The sequence below is a fragment of the Anopheles aquasalis genome, chromosome 2, assembly GCF_943734665.1.
Source record: "Anopheles aquasalis chromosome 2, idAnoAquaMG_Q_19, whole genome shotgun sequence".
Lineage (NCBI taxonomy): Eukaryota > Metazoa > Arthropoda > Insecta > Diptera > Culicidae > Anopheles > Anopheles aquasalis.
In genome coordinates this window covers 78,730,998-78,743,146 of record NC_064877.1, presented here as the reverse complement: position 1 = coordinate 78,743,146, position 12,149 = coordinate 78,730,998, and the positions used below count along the sequence as shown (strand labels likewise).

The following is a 12,149-nucleotide window of genomic DNA, read 5'->3' as shown; positions in this document are numbered from 1 at the left end:
GAAAGCGAGCATCAAAGCCGGCAAGTTTAATTTTATTAATAACCCCAGACCCCTACAGGTTTGGGAATCAGACCGTTTTTTGCAATTCAATTTCGATCCCAAGGACCACCGAAAAGGGATTGGTGAGAAATTTATAAATTGCATAAGCGACTGGCCACTGGTACTGGCGATCCTCACGCGAGATCCTACGTTCGAGTGAAAATGAAATGAAATGCGTGGTCGCGTGCATTCCAACTATGCGCGTGTGTGGTTCATAAATAATTGCTGCGATAATTAAATTCAATAAATATTTGGCCAAAAACCCCACACAAGAGCCACCACAGGTTGTGTGGCTCGGGAAAACGGTCATTTCGCGCACGAGAAAATCTCTATTTTCACCCTCGAAAAAAAAAAAGCGAAACCTTGGCCGTTAATGCGCTAATAAAATGAGTAGAGTGATGAGCGGTTTAGGCAAAAACTTCTCTACGCACTTCACAGTCAACGATGAGATGCCGGTTCCATCTATTGACGCTCATATCGACTTTCACAATCACTCATCCGGAATGAGAAGAGTCACAAGACGGTTGCATGGATAACCGCAGCAGCAGCAGCTTTGCAATAAAACGAACGCTCGCTCGCTAGTCGATGGCTTTTCTTGGCGGTGCAATTACCTCCCTCCCTCGAAGAGAATCGAAGGGTCGTTGAAAGGGTCGGAGAATCGAAGATTTTCGGCGAAAGCGGCCATTGTCGCGAACCGATTGTTTCGTCATCCTCGCAGGTGGAAAGAAAATAGAAAGATCTCGCACACAGGAAAGAAAAGATGAGTGATAAACCATATATTCCCACCGGTAGCGATCCGTGGTGACCGATCGGTAGTTGGTGGGTTCGTGATCAACGTTCGTTTTCTGTTTTACGATCCAAACTATATGCCAGTCGTTGCGCAACCTAAATATTGGCCCCGTTGGTGGTTTGACATTATGTCCACGACGACGACGACGATGACGATGACCGGTGGCATAAGTCAATCGGGATCATTATCGGTTGCATGATCTTTGTTACACGATGTGAGGCAGCTAAGGATGCTCTGGCGTGCCTATTGGCGATACTTATCAGTGTTTGGTAGAGACCAAAAAGGGGATGCCAACATGATGGATGAGCTTGTTGTGCCTCCGAAACTTGTCGGGCATTGGTCTGGGTGGCCGAACGCGGCCCGCGGAACCGCTCTCCGACGAGGCATCATCTTTTTAAGCTACTTTTTCAAGATAAAAAAGTGTTTGTCGCCTCCTGGTAGCCATCCTGACATGGAGTTCTATGGCTAAACTTTCGAGATCATTTATTATTTTTGCAGTTTTTGCGGAAAAACACGAGAAAAACTGACGATTCAAATCAAACTCAACGTTGCTCTATCTCGCTCTCGCAACAAAGAGTGAGCGAGAAAAAAAACATCCGACAACACCGCTAGTGGTGATCACTTGAACTATGTGTACATAACTTCAGGGGTTTGTAAGATGTAGCCTACATTCAGGGGCAAAACAAAATTAAAAAAAACGGTTTTTATACGTTTTCCACCATTTTTGGTGCATTTGTACGTTCATTTAACTTAACATACTGAGTAACAATGAAACTTCACTCAAACAAGAAGCAACACTCACCTCGTTCGAGTCGGTTGGAATCGGCCTTCGATGTGCCATTTCGCTTCAGCAGCAGATTCCGCTTGGTCGGCGGTGATCCTTTCAGCTGCTCCGGAACCAGCAGCGGATTCGTTGCGGCACTCGACGAGTTGGAAGAGATGCGTTTCTCTGCGAAATAGAAATGCAATCCGGTAAAGGGTATACCCATTAGACCAACTGAGCAGCAGCAGCATCATCATCATCATCTTGTTATTGAGGAAAGGATGAACGATTCCATTCAGTCACGACAGAATACGTTTTCGGAGCAGGATATCCGCTGTTCATCCCCAGAACCGAGATTCCGGTGCTGGTACTGGTTCGTTTGTGCAACTTGTTCGAGGCCATTCTCTTGCCACTCCAGTCGCTCCAGAATGATGGGTTTATTTTGCAGCAAAACTTGAAAGCCGGCCACTTTCCGGACTAAAGATTTATTTGTGGCCACTTCCGGCACCATCAGAGAGCATGTTGTTGCCACCGGTGCAGTGGCGTGCTTGGGACCATTTGAAATGCACTTCCCTCTCACGAAATTGCTTTCACGGTGAACGATTCTTGGAGTTGGAACCGAAAATAAATCCCAAATCCCATGGATTATCCCTGGAGGCGGTAGTCGCTAGTGCGCGCGCGTGCGCGTTTGGTAGGCCGGCGTGTAAACAACTTCTCCACCTCGATCTCCTCCTCTTCGTGCTGGTGGCCAACCGAGCGTGTTAGTGTCGTTGAAGCGAAGCCTCCCCCTTCATACGACACCGGCGAGGCCTAGATCGAATCTCGTTTTCATCACCATCGACCAGCAATCATCGTACGGAACCGATGAGAGTGGAAAAACCTCAATTACCGTGTCGGTCTCGGGGTCCGTTGGCTCCGGAACGGAATGGCCACAAGTACGTACCGACTGACCGACACAAGCGGCATGGTTTACATTCCCGTAGCGGGAGAAAATGCAGTCCCCAGCATCCTCTTTACGATCCCGCACCACTGACTCTTTACCGACAAATGAGCCACACTCCAATGCCGCCGCCAGGTTCTCCTCTCCGTCAGAGAAGTCATCGTGGTCCTATGAACAACCGAACGGTCATAGAATAACACGCGTTCTCTCCTTCTTCTCTTTTTAAAAGGCACCTCGCGACCAGCCAATCTATTTGGCCTTACCAACTTCCTGCATTCGACCGTCCCCCGGACGAACGAGACATTAACATGCAATCCTGCATCTTCCGCTGTAACCGAGGGTCCGAACCGACTGGTAATATGGAGACAAATGCATCTTCGCGGGAGGAGGGAAGCGAATCATGAATAAATTATATGCTGCGAGCGGTCGTGTCCGCGATGTTGGCGCTGAAAGGAAGGGGACACGGACACTCTGGAACCTGATCTGGCCGGTGGAGTACGCAAGGAGAAGCTACCATTACCTGCTCAGAAAGAGACTTCTTCTGGCTCGGGGTCCGGTCGATTCATTCACCGTTCCGGTCCGGTGCGGTGCGTCCGGAATCGATGCAACTTCCATCTACCACCTGTCGCCTCTCGGTCTCTCCCTTTGCACAGTGTCCGTGATGTTTCAAGAGGGTCTTAAGCGCTTCTTGGATGCCACGCAGAACAGGTTGCATCAATCGCTCGAGCGCAGCACCGCAACAGGGCGATCGTATCATTAGCATTTCTTGTTTTCGATTTCGCGATACCAGATCGGTCCGGAAGTGTGTCGCGTTGAGCTTACGGTTTCTTAGGTGTCCGTAGCGCCAAAAGCAAAATTCCAATATTCTTCATAAAACAAGAACCATGGCGCCATCCCTTGCGCCCCAGGGGCTCAACATATTAATCTTAATACCATACGTGGCATGTTTGCAGCTCGCTAAAGAAGAGCAGAAGGTTAAGAAGCGAGAGCGCGCAGATGGTTATGCAAGATGCTGCCTGCCGCGCTTGGCGTGGCGCTGTCCATTCCATTCTCAGCTAATGGAAGACGTCCACGTCCGGACAGCGTCGCGTAACAAAAGCTGCTTCGTACCACCTTCGTCTCCTTCGTTTCACCTTGCTCCTCGGTAGCAGAACGAAGTCCAAGTAAAAAATCACATTCATCCGGTCCGGTGAGTCCGGGGTATTGTATCGTTCTTGTGCATCTGCATCAGATTGAGTTGCACCGGGAGGTCTACGGTGCATGAGCACAAATTCCCTGACTGCCGCCGCTGCTGGTGTACGTTATGACAAGTAGAATCAATTGAAGAATGTGCACTCTTTCCCTCGGTGCATCTCTCGGTCTCTTCCCTCTCCGAGAGCCATATCATATCTTGGCTGCCGTATTACGGTGGAACCAAGAAACCGGATCACATATACCAGGAGTCCGGTCCGGCGTACCAGGAGTTATGGCGTCGTGAAGCGTGAAATATACCGACGAGCCTCGAGACTGGCCAGAACCACACTACACAGTGTCCCCCCCCGGTGGCCGAGGCTAACGGAATCGGAATTGGAGAGCCAAACACGCCTGGCCTCGTCGTCGTCGTCGTCGGTGAGCCCAGCCCGTCGTACCGAAGGCCGAGAAATTATGAGTGAAACCGGAAAGCATAAAGCATAAAGGAGGGGATTCTCTTCCCCACTCCTACGCTGCCTCCCTAAAGTTTCTTTGTCCTCGACCTCAACGGAGCTCTGCGTTGCGGTGTTGTTGAGATGCGTTTCGGCAGCGGGTGGCATCGGAGTTGTGTGATCCTCTCGGTACCGGACGCTCCGCTCGTCAAACTGGTTGGCCTTCATCGCTGTAGGTCGATGTGGCGTCGGCAAGCGGGAGCGGGGAGAATGCAAATTTCCTTCTTCGTCCCGAAGGAGAGAAAATGCCGGACCGGTCCAGCAGCCACCAGCGGACACCATCATCATGATGGAGAAGCGCAATTTATGAGCAACGATTGCACCGACGTCCAGGCGGGAGGGGGAGGAAATGGATTTTGTGAACGCGATCCGGTTCACGCGCATTCCTAGTCCCAGCAGAGACTAATGTACGGTCCGTCGTGTTTGTTGATCGTCGACGCCCGCCTCGATGGGAAACTGTAGCATCAATCTCCCCCTAGCTGTCTGTCTGTGTCTCTCTATCTCTCGCACCGTGTCTGAGACTCACGCCACTAAGTGGGATTTGCACAAATTGGAGCCAAGCTACTTACGCAAAGCTGCTGCCGCCCTTGCTGCACTGCTCCTCGATGGCTGCTGCTGCTGCTGCTGCGTTCCATTCGTCTTCGATGGAGGCGGTCCCAGGTCACTGGATGAAGAATTAATTGTGCGCACATCTCGCTTCTTGGCCGGTCCTGCGAAATGGATAGATAGAGCAGATTGGAAGTTTTAAGACTTTTGATGTGATACGAACCACAGAGAAACTGCGGCGAAATTGCGAGCCAGCGGCTGGTCAGGCTGGTGGCATTGTTCGCCACGGAAATGGGTCATATTTACAGCTCCCATCAGATAATACAGCCCTCATCCCCCATCCCTGGTGCCATTTAGTGCCAGCCAGGCCAATCTCCATTCGCGCGCGCGGGGCATTATCCGCATTAGCATGATTGCGGCGGTCTCAAGGGCAATCGAACTCTCTCTCGCTCGCTCTTCCCCTTTTTCTTCTTCTCCTTATCTCTCCCGAGAGGCAAATCACTTGTAGAAACCACAAAGTGCTGTGCAGACTATTGTGTTGTCAGTGGAGCCTTATTTTGTTGGCAAATTTATGGACCTCGCTCCAACCTTGTGGGCCGAGGACACAAACGGTCCTAAGGCCGTTGTTGTGCAGGAAATGGATGTACCGGCATACCGGAGAGCTCGATCCGATACGGTCATTCCTCTAACCTCAACCTAATTCCAGCGCTACAGCTCTTTCAATGGCCGACCATACGGTAATCTCGAGGTTCGCGCGCGTATCGTGGGTGAGTGAAGGGACCCTGAAGTGAAGTGGCTGGCTAACCGACAATTTGCTGACGACCGACGACGGCTGGCTGCGTATGTGCAGCATGATGTGCGATTTTAGGTTATGTCAAGAATTCAAGATCGAGCGCGATCGGGTACGTGGATCGTGCGGGCGGCCAAACGAGTCCGCCTTCCGACATGGTGACCGTACACTGTTTGATCTACAATTTACACACCTAAACACCGTTCGTTAGCTCAGTTGGTTCTACTCTACCCCTTCACCATTGTGCACCTTCTTCTCGTGGCATCTCTGGGGGTCACATTGAACTGTCTGGTGAAGTGGCTAATGAGAGGCAATCGACGAGGAGTATGGGCCCAATTCAGGTCTCCCAAAGTACCGGATGGTCTCTCTCTCTCTCTCTGTTCCATGGAGGACCCTTAGATGGACATCGAACGGGCCGTACACCACAATCAATGTGACTCGAGAGCGCGATCAGCAACTTGCTACCATATGTCGACAGCAGCAGCGCCGAGGTACGCCTTCGCTAAGACAAAATCCGTTTCCCTCCTTCCCCAGGGTTTAAACCACCGACGCGCAATACGTGAACGACACTAACTACACCCTCACCCAATCTGGAGGCTGATTAGAGGCAGCACCAATGAGGAGAAGGAGGTGCGCGACAACGAAACCTGATTTAAGCACAATAAATAACAAGCTTATTATACGTGGCCGTTGAAGGTGGAGGAGGTGGTATAAGGAGAGAAGGAGACAGATTCCGGTTCACCTACCGTGCGGCTCATGCTCTATCGCGTGCACGCTGGACGCAAGATCATCGCGCACAACCGCACCCAACTGGCCGCGAGAACTGGCCACCACGCAGCTAGCGAAGCGCATCGAATCGGGCAATACATTTGACCTGAAGACCTCTAGCGCGAGCCGGCCGGACTGTGTGATGCCACCATCGGAATAGCTCACACTTACTCGGTGTCATTGCGATACTGAGGATGCCGTCAGTCTCTGTTTCTCTGTGGCCGTGGCCATCGTCTTCGTTGTTTCACACAAATCCCTAAACCTCAACCGACCCGTCGACGTGGACCGTTAGAGAGGCGTGCGTTAGGCCTTCTTTCTACGGCCGTTGTAGCACACTTCCCACCGCAAGTTTCGGAATTGCGTTTTAATGAACTAATGCAATTCAATTTTATTCCTCCCCTTTGGTTTGGGGCCGGAGAAAAGCGGGTCACTGGAGTACACAGCTAGCAGTGGCGTGACATTGTGTGGCAGCGCAACTGGCGACATGTTGGGGCGTCACTCCCTTTCTCTGTGTCTCTCCTTTCCTCCAGGAACTGTTTCAGGGCCATAGTGAAGTGATTTGGAATTATGTACATTCCAAATGCATTGCCACCATTGTGCCCCCAAAAAAGTGTCGTCACCTTGACGCCGGAAAAAACCCTTCGATAACGCACTTTGCCCTCTATTTCTAGCACTGAATTCGGCAACGCGAGAAGTAGGGCTAATTAAAGCCATTCATGAGTAAAAGGGACGCAATGGCAAATGATGCGGATCTCTTAGCATTAATGGCTAGTGCGGGCAGTTACCGATTCTGCGGCATTCGATGCAAATACCAAGGTCTGTGATCTACTTTACCCGTCCCAAAGGTCAGCTAAGTGATGGTCCACTTTGCGTTGGGCTACGGTTTGATTAATGAACTACAAGGCCACACACCGTAATCTGCAAATACTCATCGATCGCCTAGCCTAGCTCGCCGGTGAGTGGTAAGGCGAAGACGGAGTCAGGTTAATCAGGAAAGTGTGTGAACGGCCAAATTTATGACCTGCGATGGGTGATAGCGACACGGTGAATTCGATCCGAGAACGTGAAATTGGGTCAATTTGGAATGGTTGTGTTTCGAAAGGACTCGACTTCGGCTTGGAAATGTCACTGTAGCCAAGCAAAAGGATATCGTACCTACTCTTGAATTGGAACAGAGCTGTGGGAACAGTTTGTTCGATGAAATACGAATCAATATGACGCCTGAGATGCATTTAAAGAGCATGATGCGATGCCAGATGTTTTTCAGAAATTTGTGATAAAAAGACTCTCAATATATTGATCCGCAAGCAACCGATTGAATTGAAGAAATCAATCAGAAAGACATTAAAAAAAACGCAAAATGCATCCCGATGCACCTCGCCCACTGCGATTGTAATGCACCATCATCGTTCAAAACCGATCGTTCACACAGCAGGCGGTGCGTTGTCGGTGGTGAAAGTCGCTCCGGCTAACCAGTCCGTTCGTATGAGCTTAATGAAGCCGCTATCACTTCACCAGCAGCACCGTGTAGTCGTTTTCGGTCTCCCAGATATGCTGCGGGCAAAAATGTGGTCCACTTCACAGGTGCATGCGACCGCGCGTCCAACGCCCTGCGCTGCTGGTGAAGTGAAGCAAAATGTGTTTTAATAACGCCAACTTGGCTGGGGTGTCCTCCCTTCCCTTTCTGCTGCGTCGTAGCAGGCTTTTCGTCGTCGTCGTCGTCGTCGTCGACGCCAACTCGTCTCATCTCGTCGTACAACAGCTGGTCGACTCCACATCACCATTGCCGTGCCGCGTGGTGATCCAAATTGGCTGGAAATGAATTTGCATAATTGAGTTGATTAAACCACCCGGCATCATGATGATGGGGTATGTGCGGTTTCACTTGGTGGCCTCCCACCCTCTGTCTAACTCTTTGCATCCCTTTCCGGACGCCATGCCGATCGTCCACGAGCGGCTGATTCGCAACATGCGAACGATTTGTCCGTTTTTTTGCAGATTCCATATACGGCGACGTCTGGCATGGTTTGCATTATGTTACAAGTGCCCATGCGTTGATGTGTTGCGCCTGAATTTGAAGCATTTTTTTGCTTATTTCTCTTTGATCATCAAACTCCAGTCGTTCACGACCAGGCCACACATTGTAGCTTCGATAATGGAGTCTACTAGCACCTGGCTGTCTAATGGTAGACGATAATCAGAGGCTTTGGGTGAGCGATCCGGTCCAACATAACATCCTACCTCATACAATGTTCGCCCGATCCCTGTGTGCCCACAAAATAGATCAAGTCCTATAATGAAGCACAAATTGTTATACAAACAACCTCAAAACGCACTCTCTCTGAGACTCAGTCTCTCTCTTTTCACAGAATAAAATCACCCCAGACCGCAGGATGGTTCCGGTTTGTGGGCAGACACGACGACCGACCGACCGAGCGACTGAAAACGAAAAGCCCAACATAAATCATTCAAATTATTCACACAACATATACACATCATTGTTATGCTCTCGCCGCATGTGCGGAGGTCTCCCCCCCTTGTGCGAAACAAATTCCTTTCCCTCTTTGCGGATGTAACGCAGCAAAAAGAAAAAAAACCACTAACATTTCCGTAGTGAGCGGGACAAGTTGCAGCATAATCCTGATCCAACCGGGACATGATCCCCGGGGTGAGAAAGAGAAACCAAGGGCCCAGTTCCGCTGACCCGCAGTGGCGCACAGAGCAGGAGAGAAAGCGTAGAATTTATCAGCTGTTTTCCGGCCAATTCCTTTGTATGCAAATTTTCACGGAAAAACAAACCCAGGCGAGCGACCACCCCACGGGGCCGAGAAGAACTCTTCGCAGACCGGGCTGCTCTCTGTCTGTGTCTGATGTGATGTAATAAAAATGCTTCCAACTTCCGCGCCATTTCGGTTTTACGGCACCCGGAGACCGGTCCGGCCGGATTGAAGTAACTTACCTCCGCGGACACGCTTCCCGAAGCTACCGAAACGTTCCCGCTCGATGACCTGCGTGTGAACGAAGCGCTCCGAGGCGGATCTGCTCAGCTTCTCCTTCGATCCGTGCGCACCCATCGCGCACGCTTTTGCTCTTCTTCTGCGGCTTGTCGATACTCTTCTCCGTGCTACCGGTGCCGGTCAAACATCGGATGCTGGCTACTGGAGGGCACGAAAGCAACGTTTGCCGATTGGCTTGGTCAGCTTGTATCACGCGGAATGCTTGAACGGAACGATGGTAACCACGGCTTCACGCCTCATCCTCATGGTGCTCATGGCCCCCGGGTTTGACCCGGCAACGACATCACCTTCGTATCAACGCACTAATTAGCCAGTCAGCACCAGCTGGCAAGGGGCTTCACTGCTTCTTCACTCCGATGTTTGTCACCTGCGGCATTCAGGGTACCTTTGCTTCTACCTTTCTTCCAGACGCGTCTGCAAATGGATGTTTGTCACTGTTTCTGAGCTGAGCAATTTATTACCGAATGCCCCTAGATGGGCCTTGACGCACTGAGCAGCTTTAGTACACTGGGGCTTGTAAGCAGTAACGAGTTGGCCAATTATCGAGGTGGCACTCTACGTGTTAATTGATGAAACGATAAAGGAACTTAGTTCCATTTGATCTGACGGCGTCGCTGTAATACCTTTTTGGGAGACGGACATTTAAGATGGCGAAGAATAGAACAAGAAAAGGATTTTTCGTTGCAGTAAAAGCAATAAAGAGAAGTACAGAGACCGCTGACAAGAGTGTTGTTCCTTGATATTTGCATTAGTTCAAGAGTTTGTTTTCAACGAGTTCATAATTCTATTTAGAATTGAAGAAAGTAAGATCGTATGGAGTAACAAACAGTCTGTTGACCAACTATTCTATACCATTATTACGAAACCGACTGGCCACACTCAACATCAAATTGATTGTCACGATCCGGCCCTCTCTTTCACTTCGAAGGCACTCTAATCAATTTTCCTTTCAGAACCCAGCTACCACAACATATAGCACCTCGCGTGGTCGTAAAAAAGAATCTGCTACTCATGCGACACAAACGCCGGATTAGTCGCGACCTATTACCAGCACACCGTGGTCTGGGGAAAACCCCATCACGCAATACCCGCGTGTCCGTGTTTCCGATTCCTAGACCCAAATGTCCTCCTAACAATGCTGCTAACTCATGCCGGCTTATTATCTGATGCAATTCCACCACACCACGGCAACCACTCTCTCTTATTCCCTCTCTCGCAACATCAGAATAGTATGTAATAGCATCAACCAAAACCAAATCGTTGTCAGCTTTGTATTACTCAATAACACCATTCGTCCCACCATACAATGCAACGCAAGTAGCGCACCAAACGGGACAGCAAACACCGGCAGACAGACAGACACACCGTCGTCCCTGTTTCCTGTCGACCAGCGAGGAAAACAGTTTTCAGAAATTGATTTATTCTCACAATCCTCGACAGCGTCTCGTTCACAGCACACTCTAGAGGAGCAGAGTAGCATCGGAAGAACCGCTTTCTCGCTGGCTCTAACTCTTATTAGACCGCGAACCTCAAACTCCAGTTGGCACCAACGTCACGGGACAGGCCGGTCGACCGGCGAAGATGCAGCTGATCGACCGACTGGCGAAACTGCTGGTGAGCAATGGTCTCGCATTTATAGAACTCTCGGTGGCAGTAGATCTTGTGCCAGGTTTCGGGACGCGATGTGTGCTATTTTGAGCACATACAACACACACACAACGGTCAACAGAAACCGGGATTGGGGAAAAAGGTAACCAGAAAGCCGCTAGATAGCTTCTCGCAGCCGCTCTGCTCTACTCCGAATGTCAATCTTCGCGCCGCCAAGGAGCAACTCGCGAAAGATGATGATTCGTTTTCGTCGTTTTCGGGGTCTTCATTTTTCCATCTCGTAATAATCCGGCTTTTCCCACTCTGCCGTCATCGTCATAGTCGTCGACTGAAACCACTTGAGCGCAGTGCGCGACCATGTGAGAACCATTTTGCCATTTTCGCTGCGCCACAACGCTGTTGATGACTGATGGGACTGATGGCAGTTCAATAATGGTGAATACTTTCGGCAAGTGGATTGAACAGAGCAATCTATCTGTAATACAATCCCCGTTGTGCCACTTCTCGTTGTGGGCAATCTTTCTTCATGCATTTGTCAAATTGGTTTTCCGCCTCGTAAGCCACCATTTCTGAACGCCTTTTGAGCAGTTTCCACGATGCTTGCCGTACAGCAAATGATACATTAATTAATAATAGTATTTATTAAAACATGTAGCATAAATTTTCCAACAACAAAAAAACACGCGCACAACATTATCCCGCACCAACTGTCCAGCTGGAGACGGATTGATTTAAGATTGCCGATCGTCGGTACGCTGCTATCGGACACCATAAATTAGTCAGCATTAATATTCATTACCCCTTCGCGGACTCGGGGAATTATCAGCGACAGGGACAGCATTGCACGCACGGACAACATATGCATTGCGTTTCCCACGTTTCCAACCGTGACACGAAACGAAAATGACTCCAGTGTCCCCATGAGTCGCCCCTGATTACGCCCGTACCCGTATGGTTCGATCAAAAGCTCGTGCGAGTTGCGAGTTGGGAAAATTTATGAGCCGCAGCCTTGGCGAGAGCCCTGGACTGGCGGTTTTATGTACTCGCTGGGGCACATGCGGCAACAGGCCATATAATTCCCTACCAGTTTGCACAATTTATCAATCGCCAATTGGTGTGCTCCTCCTCTCCCGCAGTCACAGGTGCCATTTATTACTTTCAATTAGCCAGCAGCAGCAACAGCAGCAGCACTAACAGCGACAGTGT

General features: G+C 50.1%; 1 protein-coding gene across 5 annotated transcripts in view; it reads right to left on the bottom strand.

Moving 5' to 3' along the window:
* Positions 1-12,149, bottom strand: part of LOC126572197 (uncharacterized) — a 107,599-nt gene that overhangs the window by 33,686 nt on the left and 61,764 nt on the right. For all 5 annotated transcript variants that reach the window (XM_050231308.1, XM_050231309.1, XM_050231310.1 and 2 more), the window contains exons 5-6: positions 4,784-4,924; positions 1,632-1,778 (exon numbers count right to left, since the gene is read on the bottom strand). In XM_050231308.1, coding sequence (XP_050087265.1) covers positions 1,632-1,778; positions 4,784-4,924 — 288 coding nt within the window. The remainder of the gene's footprint in view (positions 1-1,631; positions 1,779-4,783; positions 4,925-12,149) is intronic.